At 41.5% G+C, this 22145-nt stretch overlaps 1 protein-coding gene and 1 long non-coding RNA gene across 2 annotated transcripts in view; both read left to right on the top strand.

The window, feature by feature from the left end:
* Positions 1–22145, top strand: part of PGM5 (phosphoglucomutase 5) — a 108299-nt gene that overhangs the window by 73206 nt on the left and 12948 nt on the right. The window contains exons 8-10 of the mRNA XM_080972774.1: positions 3855–3990; positions 6268–6451; positions 7257–7391. Of these exons, the coding sequence (XP_080828900.1) occupies positions 3855–3990; positions 6268–6451; positions 7257–7391 (455 nt within the window). The remainder of the gene's footprint in view (positions 1–3854; positions 3991–6267; positions 6452–7256; positions 7392–22145) is intronic.
* On the top strand, positions 7399–8861 carry LOC308458566. The gene is made up of 2 exons (XR_013977563.1): positions 7399–7966; positions 8254–8861. It is a non-coding gene; the product is annotated as an uncharacterized lncRNA (long non-coding RNA).

The raw sequence follows: 22145 nt of genomic DNA, 5'->3' as shown, positions 1-22145 counted from the left end.
GGACAATAGAGGCAGACTGTGGCAGTTTCATGCCATGCTGGTCTAAACTTTCTAATTGCCCCAAAAGTGATTTGCCTTTCTCTATGATTAAATGTCCCCTTCATGGATCACTGCCTTGCCGTGGCGAAGGGGCTTGAATAACTCAGAGAAGCTAGACATCCTGGAGAGTGAAGTCAAATCGGCCTTAGAAAGCACTGCTAATAACAAGGCCAGTCGAAGTGATGGTATTCCAGCTGAACTATTTAAAATTTTAAAAGATGATGCTGTTAAGGTGCTACACTCAATATGCCAGCAAGTTTGGAAAACTCAGCTGTGACCAGAGGATTGGCGATCAGTCTACATCCCAATCCCAAAGAAGGGCAGTGCCAAAGAATGCTCCAACTACCGCACAATTGCACTCATTTCACACACTAGCAAGGTTATGCTTAAAATTCTACAAGGAAGGCTCAACCAGTATGTGAACTGAGAACTCCCAGAAGTGCAAGCTGGATTTAGAAGAGGCAGAGGAACCAAAGACCAAATTGCAAACATGCGCTGGATTATGGAGAAAGCTAGAGAGTTCCAGAAAGACATCTACTTCTGCTTCATTGATTATGCAAAAGCCTTTGACTGTGTCGACCACAGCAAACTATGGCAAGTTCTTAAAGAAATGGGAGTGCCTGATCACCTCATCTTTCTCCTGAGAAATCTCTATGTGGGACAAGAAGCTAGAGTTAGAACTGGATATGGAACAACTTATTGGTTCAAAATTGGGAAAGGAGTACGACAAGGTTGTATATTGTCTCCCTGCTTATTTAACTTATATGCAGAATTCATCATGCGAAAGGCTGGGCTGGATGAATCCCAAGCTGGAATTAAGATTGCCGGAAGAAATGTCAACAACCCTAGATATGCAGATGACACAACCTTGATGGCAGAAAGTGAGGAGGAATTAAAGAACCTTTTAATGAGGGTGAAAGAGGAGAGCACAAAATATGGTCTGAAGCTCAACATCAAAAAAAGGAAGATCAAGGCCACTGGGCCCATCACCTCCTGGCAAATAGAAGGGGAAGAAATGGAGGCAGTGAGAGATTTTACTTTCTTGGGCTCCATGATCACTGCAGATGGTGACAGCAGCCACAGAATTAAAAGACGCCTCCTTCTTGGGAGAAAAGCAATGACAAACCTAGACAGCATCTTAAAAAGTAGAGACATCACCTTCCCAACAAAGGTCTGTATAGTAAAAGCTATGGTTTTCCCAGTAGCGATGTATGGAAGTGAGAGCTGGACCATTAAGAAGGCTGATCGCTGAAGAATTGATGCTTTTGAATTATGGTGCTGGAGGAGAGTCTTGAGAGTCCCATGGACTGCAAGAAGATCAAACCGATCCATTCTTAAGGAAATCAGCCCTGAGTGCTCACTGGAAGGACAGATCCTGAAACTGAGGCTCCAGTACTTTGGCTACCTCATGAGAAAAGAAGACTCCCTGGAAAAGACCCTGATGTTGGGAAAGATGGAGGGCACAAGGAGAGGGGGACGACAGAGGACAAGATGGTTGGATAGTGTTCTCGAAGCTACCAGCATGAGTTTGACCAAATTGCGGGAGGCAGTGGAAGACAGGAGTGCCTGGCATGCTCTGGTCCATGGGGTCACGAAGAGTCGGACACGACTAAACAACAACAACATGATTAAATGTCCTGTAAAGCTGTACCCAAACAACAATGTCAGCTTGTTTTCCTTAGTAATAACATGTAAACTGTAAACTTTCAGAAATGTAAAGCCTAGATTTATAATAAAAAGGAGACTTCAGCCTGGTAAATGAAAGTACCCTTTCTGCTGTAAAAGGACAACTGGGGTTTTTTTGGGTGGGGAGGATGTGCCACTTGGCTGTGTTCTCAGGCTTGCTTTCTGGCAGCAGATCCTGGAGGTCAACCCATGCTATTGGAACTTATTCCTTTTTTGTAGCAGCAGAAGGGAGTTTGTCAGATGAATTTAGTAAGTCGTGGGCATTACGAGCAATGACTTGGGCTTTGAAAAAGAAGGTGCAGCAACAGCCATCACTGCCCAAAGTTTCATCAGCAAACTGTTAATCACTGTTAAGAAAGCCGTGCACATGATTTATATGTTTGAGCTAATCCTCCTTGGCAGCAACAGGAATATTTTTTACTTCATCTCCAAGCTTATGCAAACAGCAGACAGGTCCTTGTGCAGTAAATTGAATATGAAAAAGTCCTAAATAAGGAGAGAGAAATGGAGCCATGCTTCTTATAAACTAGTGATATATTTTGGATAACCCAGCAACTCATAATTGAGGATTTGTCCAGGCATGTGAGAGGAGGGATGCCGAGCCTGGGGGCCAAGAGGAAGGCATGAGAAGGAGTCTGGTTGAAAAGGGAGGTATCTATGGCAGGCTAACACAGTACTCTAGATCAGGGACACACTCAGGTATTCTCAAGAGCCACTAAATAGGGGCCAAGGCATCAGACATTGCCACACAAATTGTCATCCCCCCAAAACAGAAAGTTGCTGCCATTTTGATACTGAAGAGGCATTATTCATCTGGCAGTGGAAGGAGTCAAAGAGTTGTAAACACCTCTGAATGGCACAGAGGAAGCTGCTTCAACTGTGAAAGAAAGGGGAGGACAGGAGAATTTTGGTGGGAAATCCAGCGTTTTGCCTCTGATACATTCAACATAAGACATTGGTAAGATATACAACAGAGAAATAGAGATGATACAGGATGATGCAAAAAGTGATGAAAGACAGAACAGTAGATTATGAGCATGAAAGCAGCAGCAGAAACCTCAGGAATAAATGACATTGCACAGAAGCATAGAAAAAACAATTATCAGTTCAAGAACTTAATGTTTGCATTCTGATTTTTCATAACAAATGCGAATTCTCTGCATTGTTCCTTCATTTCCAATTGTGTGGGATCTTTGCATATTATATGTTAATTTTTCATGCACTCTTGTGTTTTGAGGAATTTGACTACCGTGAACAGAATTTTCCTCCATCTGGGTGGATTACAAATACATCAAAGCTTTTTCTGAAACAAGACCTCTGTTACCTAACAGTAATTCTTACCTAACAGTAATTCTTAATTCCACAGTCAGGCAATACTGTACATTTATTAGGATCAACCAAAATGTCACAAAATAGTGAGCAAGTTTTCTAGAACACAGTGATAAACATATCTATTAATTTGTACCCTCTGTTTGATGTTTCTGAATCCATCCTAAAAGGTTGTTGCCTTCTTATCAAACAACTTCAGATCAAGTTGGGTTGTTTTTTTAAAAAACAAAAATGACCTGAACAATAGGAACACAACTGGAAAATAACAGAGGCTGTACAGATGTGCCATTTTGATTTAACTTCTTGGCCTAAAGTATTATACTTAACAATAGGTAAAGGGTAAAGGGACCCCTGACCATTAGGTCCAGTCATGACCGACTCTGGGGTCGCTTTACTGGCTGAGGGAGCATGACTAAGCCGCTTCTGGTGAACCAGAGCAGCACACGGAAACACTGTTTACCTTCCCGCCGGAGCGGTACCTATTTATCTACTTGCACTTTGACATGCTTTCGAACTGCTAGGTTGGCAGGAGCAGGGACCGAGCAACGGGAGCTCACCCCATCGTGGGGATTCGAACCGCCGACCTTCTGATCGGCAAGTCCTAGGCTCTGTGGTTTAACCCACAGCGCCACCCGGCCCTTTTTACTTAACAATAGTATAGATCTTTTCCAGGGAACAGAGCCAAGACTCTAATCCCCCTTATAAAGTGAATTAACAGCTACTATACACCAGAACCTTTGTTTTCCATCTTCAGCATTATATTTTAACATGCAGTGTATTTTTTTATATTGTTCTCTTAGGATCTGACCACATTCGAGAGAAGGACGGACTTTGGGCTGTCCTAATTTGGCTGTCAATCATAGCAGCTCGAAAACAGAGTGTGGAAGAGATTGTCCGAGAGCACTGGGCAAAATTTGGCCGCCACTACTACTGTAGGTGAGAATGGCTGATCTATAGAAGAGTCAGTTGCATAATGCAAAGAATTTTGTGTGTGTGTTTGTAGAGAGAGAGTACAGTGCCTGTAGGACCGTATACTCTTAACAAATTATAAATTATAAAAGTAATCATTCATATGTAGAGGTGATTATTGTCAAACCACAACCCACAACTTAAATCTGCTACAGATATATGCAGTGCTGCTGATTTGTGTTTTGGTAAGGAGAAAGTGGGGCCATTGTAAAACTCCTGCAGGCAGGCATGGATTCGGCATGAATTCTTTTGTAGATTACAGCCAAGGCATGGAGTTTGGTTTAGAATCTTTGTTGGAAATGGATAGGGTAACAATGCCTTCAAAAAAAAGCAAGGCCAAACAAACTATTTTAATGTGAATGGTATGTTTATAAAACTAGAAATTTTATTAATAAGTCATCTTGTGCCTTTGGGAAAGCAATGTTTAAGAAATGCTTCCATAATTCTAATTATAGGAGCTGTGGCAGAACAAAAGAGTTACCGTATTTTTTGCCCTATAGGACGCACTTTTCCCCCTCCAAAAATGAAGGGGAAATGTGTGTGCGTCCTATGGGGCGAATGCAGGCTTTCGCTGAAGCCTGGAGAGCGAGAGGGGTCGGTGCGCACCGACCCCTCTCGCTCTCCAGGCTTCAGGAGAGCCCCACCGCCAGCCCCACAAGCTTGGGGGACAGCGGGGAGGCGCAGCGCGCCTTTCCCGCTGTCCCCCGACCTAGCTTGAAGGCTGGCGGTGGGGAGAAGCATGCTTCTCTCCGCCGCCAGCCCCACAAGCTTGGGGGACAGCGGGGAGGCGCAGCACACCCAGGCTTAGCTTCGCTCAGCTCTCTGCAAGCCGTGGGAGCCTGGCCTGGGCTCCCACGGCTTGCGGAGAGCTGCATGTTCTGGGGTCGGGGGAAGCTCGGGTTTCTCCCAGCCCCGCGCCTGGGGGGGAAATAATTCCCCCCCCTTTATTCCCCCCCCCCAAAAAATTAGGTGCGTCCTATGGGCCGGTGCGTCCTATAGGGCGAAAAATATGGTACATGCAGTCCTTAGCAAAAAATGTAGAACTCTTTAGGCACTTATTGTGTAAAGAGATTGTGGCCAGCACCAGAACCACCATCAGCTCCTGATAATATTTTGCCCTCTGAGGTCGCTTAGGTATCCCTCTAATACACCCCCCCATAACTCTAATAAGCTGATAACTTGCTGTCCCCAGTCATACAAGGAAGTTAAAATTGTCTCCATTTCAGATATAATTTTCCAGCCAATGAGATTATGCCAGAAATTAACATGTAAAACAAGGAATAAAGTCATTTGTCCAAACTGTACTTGGTTAATGTGGATGAAAGCATGGTGCTTTCAACCTCCCTGTGGAAATTTATGGAAAGTGTGACGGCACACTGAGTGGGTGGGCCCAGCTGTGAAACTACGATGGATAAACCCAAGGCTCCAGAGCCAGAGGTCTGTCTTTAGCCTCTTGCTCAGAGGCTTGGAGGCTCTAGTGCTGGGCAGAGTTTGGGAGGTGGCAAACAGCCTCCTCAAGGTTTGTGTGTCAAGAAGTGACTTTCTCTATGCATTTTCATAGATTTGTAGCACATTGGTTTCATTTTTCCTGTCAACTTATTCTCCATTAAACCTTACAAGTAGGACCTGCAACAAAATGTTGCAGTGTGTAGTTCTCCTGGTCAGGATGCCAGCCAGCCACACCCTATCTGAGTCCCCTCTTTCCCCCTCCATGCAACCCCTGTTTTTCATTTCCCCCTTTCCACAGTGAGGGCTTATCCACACTTCTGTTTGCCCTGCCACTTCCCCCACGGAAACTTGTGCATTAGTGCTGAATCAAAACCAATGGCAGTGGGGTTTTCCGCAGAGGGCCTTTTGTTCTGATTTAGTGCTAAATTTCCAGGGGAAAGGCAAAACTGTTTGGATCCTGCCTAGAAAGCACGGGACAAGCGGGAAACCGCTCAGATGCAGGCTCCCTAGGTACGGGGCAAGCACAAGTCAGCATTTCATGCCAACTGAGCATGCTCAGTCTTCAGGTCTTGGCTCCCAGCTCCTCTCCCCCTTTTTATTTAACAATTCAGCACTTCTACAAACCTTCCTCTTGTGCATGAATGCTGCTATTTTCTCTACAATCACACTTGAAGGGTGAGTTTGCTGTTAGTATTAAGCATTTGGTGTAGACTGACCCTTGCCATGGAGACACAGGTTTTTAATATGTTGCCATGCCACATGTTTTTGCTATTCTTTTAATTCCTTCAATTCAAGATTTGATTATGAAGCTCTGGATCCCAGGACAGCATATTTCATAATGAGAGACCTGGAGGCTTTGATCACTGACAAATCTTTCAGTAATCAACAATTTGCTGTTGGAAGCAATGTCTACAGTGTGCAAAAAGCAACCAGCTTTGAATATGTGGATCCCGTTGATGGGACTGTGACCAAAAGACAGGTATGAAAGGCAAATAAAGATATGTGGTATGAAGGGAAGACCGCCCCCAAATTGGATGAAGGTGCATTTCACCACAAACAGAGCTCTTTCTCAAGAAGCTGTCTGCACCCAGTTTTCATGAATCACTTCCCCAGCTCCATGCATTATAGCACATCCTATTCAACAGTTTCCTGACTCTCAGAGGAGTATATTCAGGGGGAGAGAGTCTGTTGTAATGGGGAGGGAACAGAGAAAACAACTTCCACCAATCCAGACAGTCTTAACTCTGGATCCAACCAAGTAATTTGTACATGTAAATAAAAATGCTATTAACAGTAACTGAAGCTGTAGCTAGCACATGGATAGTTTTCAATTGCATAAGTTGCAAATTAGCGCAGTATATTCTGACTTAGTATAGAATTATGTTAAATGACTAAATATAAGAAAGTTTAAGTATTCTTATCCCTCCCCTATAACTTAAGCTAATTAATATAAAAAGAATAGACAAATTACAATAAAGCAAAAGAACTGTACAGCTGGGAATATGCATACTGAAATTTATCATTCCAGAACACCACAAAATCTATGCATGTGTTTCACTCTTGTTCTTTTTTTCATTCTGCTGTGATATATTAATTTAGATAAAGTAGTTATAGTCCATGTTTTGTTGAACTTATTAGAGTGGAGTTGTTCTCTTTTTCTAGTTAGCCACTGTACAAATCTTGGCAGCTATAAGATTAATGAATATTCCTTTGAAGCAGCTGTTGACAGAATGTTCTCAGAAATTCTGTTTGCACCATCTATAAACTGTATTTACTTTTAATAGGGGCTAAGGATAATTTTCTCGGATGCATCCAGACTCATCTTCAGATTAAGTGCTTCTAGTCATGTGCGAGCCACTCTCAGGATCTATGCAGAAAGCTATGAAAAGGACCCCAACAAACACGACAAAGAACCACAGGTAAGTGCAGCTGGAGATTTCTTTTCCTAAAAATTGCATGCCTTGTAGGTGAGAGGAGGCCCCGAAGGAAATCAGATGGGTTGGACTTTCCACTGTATTGCCTGTGACATCTGCATACAGTTTGCATTGGCTATGAAGAGGACCAGCGATGTGGATGAGCTGTTCCTGGAGATCAGATAGCACGACCACACCTGAAATGTAGAAGTTCTCAAATTCCATTTGTACATGCAAATAGGAGCATTGTTGCTGCTTAAAGCATACCCATATACTGACAGTTCCATGTGACAGTTCCATTTCTGTGAAACCATTCCTTTATGCACTTGCCAAAATGAAATCCCAGTTTTGTGATTTATGTTGGCATTGTGAAAATTACCAAGATTGAGGACACTGCTTCACACAGACAACAAAGGGGCATAGGAAGTAGCCTAATAACAGGTCAGACCACATATACCAGATTGGCTACTCTGAACATAGCTGTCAACGTTTCCCTTTTTTAAAGGGAAATTCCCTTATTCCGAATTCCCTTATTCCTCACAAGAAAAGGGAAAAGTTGACAGCTATGACTCTGAATGGCAGTGGGTCTCCAGAATCTGTAGCACATGTCTTTCACATTGCCTGCAACTTGATCCTTTTTAAAGTAGAAATGCCCAGGAACCAGGGACATTCAGCATGCAAAGTACCATATTTATTTGAATCTAATGTGCCATCAAATCTAATGCACACTCTAATTTTCACAAAGCAAAAAAGGTGCACATTAGATTCGAGTAAATATCTCCCGGCCCTACTGACTACCCCAAACTAACTTGTCTTGCGGGGAGGGGCTCCTTTTTTACAGCCCCCGCCCCGCCACCCAGTGACCCAGAAGCTCCTTTGCTGCCCAGGTGTGCTGAGGACTAGCCATGTGGCTGGCACGCTCAGGTTGCCCGAGCTCAGGTGTCTGCCTCATACCCGGCCCAGCACCTTGTCTTGCAGAGGAGCCTGCGGCACTGGTGGGCAGGCTGGCCGAGCTGTGCTGAGGCTGCAGGGGGTGGGCAGGCAAGCTGCCTCCTGGCACCTTTTGCCCTGTGCCTGGACTCACCATGGCAGCTGCATCCAGAAGTGTCAGGGAGGATTCTGAGGAGCAATGGACAGAAGAGGAAGACAGGGAGATGACTCAGGAGGCAGAACAGGGGGCCAGAACAGGGGGCGGAGAGCAGTCAGGGAGAGTAGGGGCTCAGGGATGCTGGAGAGCCCTGCAACCACCCAGAGGCTCGGGAAGGAAGCTCAGGAAGGGAGGGGGCTTTCTATTCAGTACAGACAAGGAGGGAAATGAAACATAAGGATCAAAGACGGCTCAAGCGATTCCCACACCTACTTTGTTGGCGCGGGAATCGTAGGAAGCCACTCCCCTAATCTGACTCAACGGGTTCAGACGCGTAATTTTGAACTGTAGCTGTTCTTGTATATGTGTAATAAAGACTGTAAATATCACTCTGATTGTGCTGGAGTGTTACTGCGAAAGGGAAACACCAGCTTTACAAGAAGCCCGCTTTCTATTCCTCCTCTGCTTCTCCACCACTGACCACAATGTGGATCCCTTGGGAAACTACATGGCAAGACCGCCTGGCTGGCCCGGTCCAAGGGGACTCACTGCAGCCTCCTTCTTGACAGCATCTGCCCCCATGTCCCTCCAACGGAAGAAGCTACCAGGCTGACTCATCCAATCCCCCAGCCAGGCCCTGAAATGTGGCAGAACAAAGTGGGAGAGCAAGCGCACATGCCAAGAAAACAGGCCTCATAGTGCCGGCTTACCTTTCTCTCTCGCAGTGTACAAACGCCAGGCCTGCCTGCGTAGAGGATCTGAGGAAGGAGGGAACCACACTCTGGCTCACCCCGCTAAGGGGTCGGGGGAACTTTCCCCTTGTGTTGCTTTCACTGAGGGAGAGAGGGGTTTTCTAATTATTCCCCTCTGCCTTGCTTTGGGTGCTCACTAGAAACCCTCCCAGGAGCAAGGAAAACGGTAACAGCTCTTTCCCATCCCTGCACACTTTAAGCAGTAACTCAGTGGGCTACACAGCCCACTTAACTGCAGAGTAAGTCCAAGACCTACTTCTGAGTAAATTAGAATCAGCACCATGCACTACCATATTTACTTGAGTCTAATGTGCCATCAAATCTAATGAAAACCCTAATTTTCGAAACATAATTTGGCAAAAAAAAAAAAAAAAAAAAAAAAGGTGCACAACTCAAGTTGGTTAGAGCAGTTTGCTGATAATGCCAAGGTCACAGGTCCAATCCTTGCAGCTGCATATTCCTGCATTGCAGCGGGTTGGGCTACATGATTCCAACTCTATAATTTTATGAAATATGGCATATATTCCTCCACAACTATATTCTCTTCTTGCCATATGGAAAGCCTTCATGTGGTTGCATTTTAAGTACCAGGCATCCTGCTGTTGGAATGTATTAACTGGACTTGAGAACTGCCTACACGAAGGAAGCTAATCTCTTCACATGAGCAATCAAGTGAAGAAAGGGCAAGATAGAAAGCAATATCACAGACCGCATATGGAACTTATAATGTTCAAATCATGCAGAAAAATTAACATTCCCAAATACTTAGATTTTAAGTTGAGCTTTCAAATAAAGTTTTGTGTTTATTTTTTCCCACCTTTTCTACGGTTACTTGAAGTTACACATAGCTTGATGGTTATATGGATAATGTTAGGCTTCAAGGAATCAGTTTCCTCTCCTGTGGCAGTAGATAAGCAGAACAAAGGAAAAGGAGTCTTCTTACCAGTTAGAAACTATTATTAGAAACTATTATTTTCTAATTCAACATCTTTATCAACGACTTGGATGATGGACTCAAGGGCATCCTGATCAAATTTGCAGATGACACCAAACTGGGAGGGGTGGCTAACACCCCAGAGGACAGGATCACACTTCAAAACGACCTTGACAGATTAGAGAACTGGGCCAAAACAAACAAGATGAATTTTAACAGGGAGAAATGTAAAGTATTGCACTTGGGCAAAAAAAAAATATGAGAGGCACAAATACAAGATGGGGGACACCTGGCTTGAGAGCAGCACATGTGAAAAGGATCTAGGAGTCTTGGTTGACCACAAACTTGACATGAGCCAACAGTGTGACGCGGCAGCTAAAAAAGCCAATGCAATTCTGGGCTGCATCAATAGGAGTATAGCATCTAGATCAAGGGAAGTAATAGTGCCACTGTATTCTGCTCTGGTCAGACCTCACCTGGAGTACTGTGTCCAGTTCTGGGGACCACAGTTCAAGAAGGACACTGACAAACTGGAACGTGTCCAAAGGAGGGCAACCAAAATGGTCAAAGGCCTGGAAACAATGCCTTATGAGGAACGGCTAAGGGAGCTGGGCATGTTTAGCCTGGAGAAGAGGAGGTTAAGGGGTGATATGATAGCCATGTTCAAATATATAAAAGGATGTCACATAGAGGAGGGAGAAAGGTTGTTTTCTGCTGCTCCAGAAAAGCGGACACGGAGCAATGGATCCAAACTACAAGAAAGAAGATTCCACCTAAACATTAGGAAGAACTTCCTGACAGTAAGAGCTGTTTGACAGTGGAATTTGCTGCCAAGGAGTGTGGTGGAGTCTCCTTCTTTGGAGGTCTTTAAGCAGAGGCTTGACAACCATATGTCAGGAGTGCTCTGATGGTGTTTCCTGCTTGGCAGGGGGTTGGACTCGATGGCCCTTGTGATCTCTTCCAACTCTATGATTCTATGATTCTATTATTAGAAATAATCACAGCGAGAGAACAAAAAAACACATCTCCTAGTAATGGCAGTGCTCCCAATTAAGTTCACTCCCCTCTCCGTCCCTACTAATATACATCACTCCTACGTCTTGTAATCTGAGCTTGGAGCCTCTGCGCTTTCTGTTCTGTCTGAGCTCTTCGGGACTTTGGGGAAGGGGGGTGGGTACTATCCAGAGACTGTGAATCTGTTAACTCTCTCTCTTCTAGTGTTTCTTCTGCTAGCTGTTCCCCATTCAGTATTTCCCAACCTCTGCCTTCTGAACTATGTCCCCCTGCAAACCACTATTCCAAATCTATATTCTCTTCCTGTTCCTGGGAAGATTCTGGATCAGGAGGAGGGAGACGCTCCCACCATTCTTCCTCAGTGTAGCCTTCTTCAGCACGATCCCTGACAGATGATCAGCTTCACTAGACTGGTATATAAATTGTGGTTTCTGGGTCATCATTACCAGTTAAGGCCATTGCCTCTTTTAGTCTGTGGGAGCAGAAACAGAAAAGTCACATGGCATCTAAAAGTCTAACAGTTTTATTTTGTTATAAACTATAATGGGCCAGAATTCACCAAATTGGAAGCATAGTTTTTATATATGCCATGATAATAAAGAAGATGAGTAAGGATTTTTTTTTTCTTAACTAAGTTCAACCAAAAGGCCTAGTGATGCAAAAAAAATTATGCATATAATAAATGAAAAGGGGACCCACTCAAAAGAGGACAATGCCCAGCTAGTAAATGGAAAGCAAGATGAATAGTGTGCACTACGTAGCTTTGGCTTGCATTTATGCATGTTCAATATGTGCACAATTGTGCCTAAGCACATTGCGCCAAACCTGGAAGTGACCCAAAAAGGGGCAGCGTGGAGGCGGGGGCAATACGGTGTGTGTGCAGGCATTTTCAGTGGTGTTTCAAATACATGATTTCAGTTAAATGTGCAGTGCCTTGAAAAGTAACCCCCACATAAATGGGGGTAGTCTGCCTGTAGTCAGGGTTGTTTGATTGATATTCTCTGAGTGGGAGCTAATGACTTGAAAGATCTCTTCCTGCCTAAATGCAGAACCTTACATTTGTCCCTATTGAAATTTGTTTTGTTAACTTGGGCCCAGTTCTCCAATCTGTTGAGGTCATTTTGAATTATGATTCTGTCTTCTGCAGCAATAGCTACCCCTCCCAGTTTGGTGTCATCTGCAAATTTGATGAGCAGCCCCTCAATTTATTCATCCAAGTCATTTATAATGTTGAACAACAACAGTCCCAGGACAATACCCTGCAGCACCCCACTTGTCACTTTTTGCCAGGATGACGAGGAACCATTAATGAGTACACTTTGGGTTTATTTAAATAAATTATCCTTTAAATCTATTTAAATAAATTATCCTTACTTATCCTTACAACCAACATGGTTGAGATCAGGTTGTACATCACTGGCTAATTGGAGCTAATTTCTTCTGCTTCTTTCCCTATTTCCTGAATAGAAACTAAGAAAGTTTGTACTGGTATGCTGTAAAAGATTTTAGGCCTACAGACAAAAATCTTTACTATTACAAACATTTGCTTTTTGCTTATACAACTTAAGTCATGTAAAATTACATCTATGTGCACTTTACACAAGTTGATGTTAATTAGCGTCTTCATTTGTGACATGTTTCCATGGTAGAAAGGAAGGAAATACAAATATGTCAAGATTTATGTGCTGATGAGAAGCTTAGCTGCTTCCCCTTTCTATTCTTCTTTGCTAGCATGCAAATCTAAATTAAAATTCAACATTTTTAAAATAACTTTCTGTCAAGCCAATTTGTCTGCAGAATTACTTAGCTAATGCATCCCAGTGATTCGCCACAATAATATTACAGTTGGGAAACATGAATACCAAAGTCCAAGCAAGTTCTGTATTCCTTGTAAGGAAGAAATGTGAAGCAGCTTTGAGAGTCCTCTTGTATTTATAAACAAAATCTGCTCTGTTCTAAAGAGGAGGGAGCATTTCAGCAGAGTGCAGCCAACATCTGCAAGATCATACTTGCTTTACAGTTTTGTCAACTGGTGAGAAACTTTACAAGAATATCCTCAGGCGATGAGAGGGCAGTGTAGCACCTGAAATTTGGGTTTATCCTTATCTGCAGAATAGCTATCATGATTTACACCTTTGCTCTTAATGTAGATACTAAGAAATCAATCAGATGCTTTAAAAAACTATAAAAATGCTAGTTAGCATAGAATGCTGATTACTGAAAGAAAGTGTGTTAAAAGAATGCAGGTTAATTATCTGCTGCACATAGGACCTTTTCTTTCAAATTGCTGCCTCCCACACTTTCCCCTCCCTCCATCCAGATTTTATCACAAACCCTTTTTGGAATATATCTGATACGAGAAAATCTGGATTGAGGGGAGGGGAAAGTGATTTAAAGGAGAACATAATGTAGACAATGGAGAATTCATGAAGGTACACAAAACTATCCACATTAGAGAACAGTATGAATGAGTCCATAGAGAGGCAAGGGAGGCAGCAGCATTAAAAAGAGAGAGGAGCCTGGAGCGTGAAGCAGGTCGAAAGTAGATTCTTTTTGAATCTGCTCACTAAGCTAGTGCTTTATATAAAAACAATAAACCAACATGAAAATTTGTATTTAAGTATGTTTTCTATCACAAAATAAACATTTAAATACATATTTTAACTCAATATGCACATTGCTAAACATATTTGCATTATGGTATCCTTTTTTTTCTATTGAGAACTGCATCACAAAATTCAGAGAAGTAAAATCCAAAGGATCTTTATATTCTAATACACAGATTAGGTCAGTTTCACGCTGAAATTCAGAGAACTCTAATTTCTTAAGCATCCCCAGTGGAAGGGAGATCTTCTTTAAGTGTCTGCTGTGAACTGGAAAATCATCCTTTGCACCAGGACACTGGAGTCACAATGTTATTCTCTAAAATTTACAGTGCCTGGAACCTTTAGATATCAAACTGCAGTTTGTTTTCTACAAACATAAATCACCATATGTCTATGGTTTATGATATATATCACCATATATATCACCACTGCAGCTTGATATCTAAAAGCTAAGTGTTCCAGACACTGTAAATTTTAGAGAATATCATTGTGACTCCTGGTGTATAACTATGGGCATGGATAAGTTCCTTGTGTCTTTCTGAACTCCAAATGGTACAGAGATTTCTGGGGGAAGGTTATGATGGGATAATGCAGGCACTGACAAGTCGTGGGTTCCTGCAGAGCGCTTGTAAAACAGGGTCAAAAATAAAAAACAAATAAGAAGCTTGGGAGGGAAAGGCAAGGAGAAAAAGAGCCACCAAACCTAGCTGGAAATTCTTTTTAAAGTATTATTTATTGACAGAGGGACTTGACTAAAACAAGGGGAGGAAATATGTATCTGCATTGTTGGTGGGATTTCTCCTTTACTGCCATAACTGGTGGGTGCAAAAATGGGGGGGGCACAAAGGAGTTATTTTGTATGTGGGGTCTAAACTTTGATGGAGGCACTTCCAGCTTCCGACGATGAGATATGGTGGCCTCCCAAGAGATCAGACAGCCAGTCATGCCAGTAATTCAGGGTTAAATGAGGGTAATTAACCCTGACCACCCCCGGGGGGGCTGCGCTACCCGCAGACCGTCCATTATTTGCGCTCCGCAACAAGATGTGGAGGCAGGGGGATGCTGGGTGATGTCCAGACATGAATATGGCAACTCTCCAAAGTCAGTCTCATCAGCCAGGAGTCCCTGTTTCTTAAAAATTAAAAGATTTGGGGGGGAAACAGGTATGTTCTGGCAGGAAAGAGTTAAAAGAAAAATCTGCTAAACTACGCAGTCGTTGGAGGCCAAGTTCCAGACTTCATTTTTTTTTAAATGATATTTATTCCAAATTTAAAGTTACAAAAAAGAGAAAGAAAAACCATACAAAATACAAAGAAAAATTTAACCTTAACAAAGCGAAAAGTAAAAAGATAAAAATGAACAATAAAATAGAATAAAAAAAGAAGACTTAACAAAAAGTATAAAAATGCATTAAGTTAAAATGAAACAAAAACAAATTAAACCTTTACATAGCCTTTTCCCTTTACTTATGTCCATGACCTCCTCTCACCTCCCAGTTTTGTATTCTAGTTCAGATTGTATTTCCAGCAAGTTCTTCTAACCTTATTTTCATTTACGTATTTTAATTTAAAATAATGTAATTAAACCTCCTCTGTTTCGTCAATTTCATCAACTCATTTTACTTAATCCTTTATATCATATCTACCAAAACGACCTAATTTTCATTTTCCAACCTCTTTCTAACAGTCTTTTATATTACAATATTTTTGAAGGTATATTTTGAATTTTTTCCAATCTTCTTCCATCGACCCTTCTCCCTGGTCTCGAATTCTGCTGGGCATCTCAGCCAGTTCCATATAGTCCATCACTTTCATCTGCCATTCTTCTCGGGTGGGCAATTCTTGTGTCTTCCAGTACTTTCTGATGAGTATTCTTGCTGCTGTTGTAGCATACATAAAGAAAGTTCTATCCTCCCTTCACACCAATTGGCCGACCATGCCCAGAAGAAAGGCCTCTGGTTTCTTCAGAAAGGTATATTTAAATACCTTTTTCAATTCATTATATATCATTTCCCAGAAAGCCTTAATCCTTGGGCATGTCCACCAAAGGTGAAAAAATGTGCCCTCAGTCTCTTTGCATTTCCAACATTTACTATCTGGCAAATGATAGATTTTTGCTAGCTTGACTGGGGTTAAGTACCACCTGTAAATCATTTTCATTATATTTTCTCTTAAGGCATTACAAGCCGTAAATTTCATACCTGTGGTCCATAACTGTTCCCAGTCAGCAAGCATAATGTTATGTCCAAAGTCTTGTGCCCATTTAATCATAGCAGATTTAACCGTCTCATCCTGTGTATTCCATTTCAACAGCAAGTTATACATTCTTGATAAATTCTTAGTTTTAGGATCTAACAAGTCTGTTTCCAATTTTGATTTTTCCTCCTGGAAGCCAATCTTCTTATCTAAATTATAAGCCTCCCTTATTTGATAATAATGAAGCCAGTCTCGAACTTTAGTTTTTAATTTGTCAAAACTCTGCAGCTTTAATCTATCTCCATCTTGTTCTAAAATTTCACAATATTTTGGCCAATTTGTCTCCATATAGATTTTTTTCAGAGCCTTAGCCTCCATTGGTGACAGCCACCTTGGTGTTTTACTTTCCAGCAAGTCCTTATATCTCACCCAGACATTAAACAATGCTTTCCTAACAATATGGTTCTTAAAGGCCTTATGTGCTTTAACCTTGTCATACCATAAATATGCATGCCATCCAAAGACATTGTTAAAACCTTCTAAATCCAAAATGTCCGTGTTTTCAAGAAGCAGCCAATCTTTCAGCCAGCAAAATGCGGCTGATTCATAATAAAATTTAAGATCTGGCAGGGCAAATCCACCTCTTTCTTTAGCATCAGTTAAAATCTTAAATTTTATTCTAGGCTTCTTGCCCTGCCAGATAAATCTCGAAATATCTCTCTGCCATTTCTTGAAACAGTCCATCTTGTCCAAAATCTGCAATGTTTGAAACAAAAACAACATCCTAGGCAGTACATTCATCTTTATCACAGCAATTCGGCCCAACAATGATAACTTCAATTTTGACCATATTTCCAAATCCTTTTTCACTTCCATCCAACATTTTTCATAATTATCTTTAAATAAATTCACATTTTTAGCAGTCATATGGACCCCTAGATATTTCACTTTCTTAACCAATATTAATCCTGTCTCCTTCTGAAACCTCTCTTTCTCAATCTCTGTAAGATTTTTCTCTAACACCTTGGTTTTCACCTTATTCAACTTAAATCCTGCTACTTGACCAAATTCTTGAATTAATTGCAATACTCTTTTGGTACTGGATTCTGGCTCCTGTAATGTCAAAACCAAATCATCAGCAAAAGCTTTCAATTTATACTGTTTGGCTCCGAGTTGTATACCTTTAACCAATTGGTCTTTCCTGATCATATTAAGCAGAACCTCCAGGACCGATATAAAAAGCAATGGGGAGATTGGACAACCCTGTCTTGTTCCTTTCTCAATCTTAAACTCTTCTGTAACCACGTTGTTTACAATCAACTTAGCTTTTTGTTCTGAATAAATTGCACCTATACCGTTTTCAAAGCCTTGGCCTACCCCCATTCCCTGTAAATTTTTCTTCATAAAACTCCAAGAAATATTATCAAAGGCTTTCTCCGCATCCACAAATATTAATACTGCTTTAGTGTTAATATTAACTTGTAATTTTTCTAAAATGTTAATTATATTCCTCGTATTATCTGACAAATGCCTCCCCGGGAGAAAGCCCGCTTGGTCCTTATGAATTTCTTCCATCAATACCTTTTTTAATCTCTTAGCCATAATTTCCGCAAAAATTTTGTAATCCACATTAAGTAGAGATATGGGACGGTAGTTCTTAAGCTGTGTCTTTTCCGCTTCTGTTTTCGGTATAAGTGTAATATAAGCTTCTTTCCACGACTCGGGTGCCTTTCCCCCCCCCCCTAATATTTCATTTCAAACTTCTTTCAAAGGCTGTATTAGCCATTCTTTCAAAGATTTATAGTACTTTGCAGTCAAACCATCTGGCCCTGGAGATTTGCCCAATTTCATGTCCTGAATGGCTCCTTCCACCTCTTGGTCAGTTATTATACAGTTTAACATTGATTTACACTCTTGAGAGATTTTTTGTAATCCATTTGTTCTCAAAAACCGATCAATGTCTATTTCTTTCTGAGTCTCCTGCGTGTATAGCTGTTTAAAGTACTTCTGAAGACACTTTCTAATCTCCGCAGGGTTCTGTATGCTCTTTCCTTCTACTACCAAGTTCGTAATAGTATTAAGTTTTTGTCTTTTTTTCATTTGCCATGCCAGCAGTTTCCCACACTTGTTCGCTGATTCAAATGTCTTTTGTCTCATCTGTTTGATCTTCCATTCTATTTCCTGATTTGTCAGTTTCATATATTGTACTTGATATAGCTTTATCTCTTTTAAGATCTCCTGTGAATTCGGTTTCATCCTCAGTCTCTTTTCTCCATCCTTTATTTTCTCCAAGATTTTTTCCCTTTTCTTATTTTGAACTCTTTTCCTAATTGCATTTTGTTGTATCAGAAACCCTCTCATAACTGCTTTACTTGCATCCCAAATCACTCTTTTTTCAGTCGTGGTATTCATGTTTATCTCAAAATAATCTCTCAAGTTTTTCTGGGCCTTTTTGATAATTTCCTCATTCCTAAACAAGGAGTCATTCATCCTCCATCTGAAAGATCCAATTGGCGTTAATGTCATTTCCATCTTCACTGGATTATGATCAGAGCAAATTTTAGGGCAAATTACCGCTTTTTTTATCTTCGGGGCCAGTCCCCTAGTTATCCAAATTTGGTCTATTCTTGTCCATGTCATTTTAGCTTCAGAGAAGAAGGTTCCTTCTCTTTCCAAGGGGTTCTTTGTTCTCCAAATATCTACGAGATCCATATTGTCAGTCATTTCAAAAAATGTCTTTGGTAGTCTGCCGTCTTTCGTCACCGTTTGTCTTTGGGCTTTATCCATATTCGTAGACACTACTCCATTCATATCTCCCATCAAAATTATGTTGTAATCCAAATAGTCCAGTAAGATTTCATGCAATTTCTTAAAGAATTCTGATTTTCCCTCATTGGTGCATAAATGCCTAATGTCAAAAACTTCTGACCATGGAGTTGTATTTCAATTGCAGTAAATCTTCCTTGGTCATCTTTAAATAAAAATTTCGGTGACAGGCTTTCCTTTGCATATAGTACTACTCCTCTTTTTTTAACGTTATCTGATGAAATAAATTCTTCTCCCAATCTTTTATTAGTCAAAATTTTCCGATGTAGCCTTGTAACATGCGTTTCTTGTAAACAAATCAAGTCCAAATGTTCTTTTTTAAATATATGAAATACTCTCCCCCTTTTTTCCCGAGAGTTCAGTCCATTAACATTCCAACTTAATACTTGCAGTGTCATGGTGTACTTACTCTCCTTCTCCCCCAACAGCCCCCAATAGTTTGTCTATATCTGTCGGTGGCGTTAATTTCCCTTTTTTTTGTAGACTCTTGTCCAGTACGGCAGGCTCTTTTCCAAGTCCTTTCTGTAGATCTTCTTCGTATGTGCTCAAGAACTTATTTTTTTCCTCCACTGATCTTATCTTTATCTTTCTTCCTTTAAAACTAAAGGATAGGCCTTGAGGGAATTCCCATCTGAAGAGGATCTTACTTTTTCTCAGCAGGGCCACCAAGTCTCCAAAGTCTTGTCTTAAATCCAAAAGATGTTTCGGTATGTCTTTGAAGATTTCCACTTTTGATTGCAGAATGCAATCTGGTAATGCAAACCCAAAATTTTGTCCCTTTCTTCTTTAGATCGGAGGGAAATCAGGCAATCCCTTATTTTAATCTTTTTTCCTCCTTTTCCCAGTCTGAAGGCCCTCACGATCTTAAAATCTTCTTGTTTCAGTTCCGATTTCCAAAATTCTGCAAATTCTTGTGTCAAAAAATCTGTCAAGGTGCGCGTCTCCAGCTCAGGAATAGCTCTAATTCTTAAATTCGTCTGTTTCTCTTTCAATTCGATCATAGACAGCGTCAACTTGTGATCTGCAATTTCCTTCTGTAGGCCAGGGACCTTCTCAGTTTCCAGCTGCTCTACTTTAAATTCCACAGCAGCAGTTTTTTCCTGTATCGACTTCGATTCCTGCAATAATTTCTGAATAGATTCTGTATTGCTATTCACCTTTTTCCCCAAGTTGTCTAATGTTTCTGTGTTTAGATCAATTTTTTTATTTGCAGTATCAACTTTCTTATTCGTTTCTTCAACCTTTTTATTCGTCTCATCGACCTTTGTACTAAGTTGTAATAAAGTTTCATTAATCCTGGCCAGTGCATTTGCTAGAACTTCTTCTGCCATTACACTGGACTTAGCTTGTGTTGCTGTCGTAGGCAAACCAGCAGATGATTGCCTTCGGTGTCCCCAGGCTTTCCCAGAGCTCAAAACTGACGCGTCTAGTTTTTCTTTCCCATCTGCCATAACAATGTAGAAGCCAAGGTCACTCTCAGATAGGCTATTCCTGTTTACCAGTGGAAAATTCCCTTGTTGCAGTTTCAAAAAGTCCCCCTAGGTGGACACTGTTGCAATAGTCCAAAGAAGTAACTTTCCTTCTTAGAGCAACAAAGGGAACTGCAGTCAAAGAAAGAAACAGTTCCAATTAAATTACCTTCCAGTTATTTTTCCAACAAAGCTGGCCACAATGTATCCACCTTACTGTCAGCAGATCTCTTTTGACAGCTTTTGACAGCTGAGACGTCTCACTGGCAGATCATTCCCCCTTTCTTTAAACAGCTTTACATAGTCCAAAGCAACCCCCTTCCTTCCCTGCTTTCAGAAGGGTAGATTCAGAAAAAGTTCTCAAGTCGAAAAACAGCTCTTTTCAAACTTGGTTTCAACGCTTTAGCTCAAAGTCTCTATGCTTTACACTATCTACAAGACGGGAGGCAGACTTCCTGGTTATACCTCCCGCCGCGGTAGCCAATTCAGTCCTTATTTTTCCTTTCCGATTCGATCAGTCTTTTTTTAAAAAAAGTAAGCCCAAATCAGTCAATCTTTTAGCAATCCAATTCCGCCTACTCACGGGTAATCCTTTAAGTTCCAATTGTTCCAGGATAGAAATCAGCGCTCTCCAGCAACGGCAATGCAGCTTCGCTCCGTGAAAGCAGCAATCGACTCACAGCACCGCGCCTCTCCCCCGTTCCGCTCCGAAGCCTCGGAAAGGGCTTCCTCGCGAGTTGGGGGGGCGCTGAAGGGTGCCCGCCGAGTCCCCACGTTCGCAGGCTTCACTGCCTGCGATTTCTAAGGGTCCCCACTCCGCCGCAGCGCTCAGGACCCGATTTTCACGGAGCCGACCCCCTCTGAGATCAAAGGGAATCCGCCATTAGCTAATGGCGCTGACCGGAAGTCCCCTAAGTTCCAGACTTCAAAAAAACTCCTTTCTTGTCGTCTTGATGAATGAGGTGAGCGGCTGCCATACTTTTGTATTCATTATAGCTGCTATTTCATGATTTGGCGAACCTCGTCAAGAAAGAAATAATTACTCAAAGGAAACACAGGAGGCGTAAAATTAATTGGATGTATCGGAATCACAGTCCTCGGCAGAAAGCCCCAATCAAAAATTGGCAGAGCAAGATCAGATATGATCGCTTAGGCTGAGGAAGATGGTGGCGGCGACTATGGCGCAGTTAGAAGAATGAAAGTAACAGTCTCCTTTAGCGAAAGGAGGTCAGAGATATTTTGTATTTGTACTACAAAAACTATGAAGGGGGTGTACTTTACAAAAGATGCATTTGCTTTCATGGAATATTGTTACATATAGCTTGAAGAGAATGCAGCGATAGACTCTGGATGCCTGCCAGCTGTCCAAGGGCCCTGGAGGGCCGGTGTGGGTTTTTATGAGGAAATCTGAAACAATCTTTGTGTTATGTACTGATTGCCAAGTACATCCCTACAGTATATATGAAACATCAGCATGCTTAGAAAGATTAAAGATGTCACCAATTAACTTCAACCCTGAATGAAAGCCCAGAGCCTCCTTAGAGCAAGAATCAGCAGGAAAAAAGGAGGGGTAATCAAAAGAGGACTTGTGTTTTTAAAATATTAAGACTGAGAACAATATGGAAAAATTGCCCCCTACGTGACTATAAATAAGGAATGGTAAAATAAAACGAGAGAGAGAGAGAGAGAGAGTTATACCAGCGACTGTTGGAGGAGATGAGCAATATCAGCAGAAAATAAAGAATGGATATTAGCTCTTGAAATACAGAACACGGGAAGTCGCTATTGAAATTAATTAATTTGGACTATATAATTGGATGTATTGTTTTTTGTTTTTTGAATTTGGAAAGATTTGTTAATTTGTTATCAATATGAAA

This window comes from Podarcis pityusensis (assembly GCF_964106645.2).
Source record: "Podarcis pityusensis genome assembly, chromosome: 11".
NCBI lineage: Eukaryota > Metazoa > Chordata > Lepidosauria > Squamata > Lacertidae > Podarcis > Podarcis pityusensis.
Note: the sequence above shows the minus strand (reverse complement) of the source record. Positions and strands in the feature narration are given on the sequence as shown.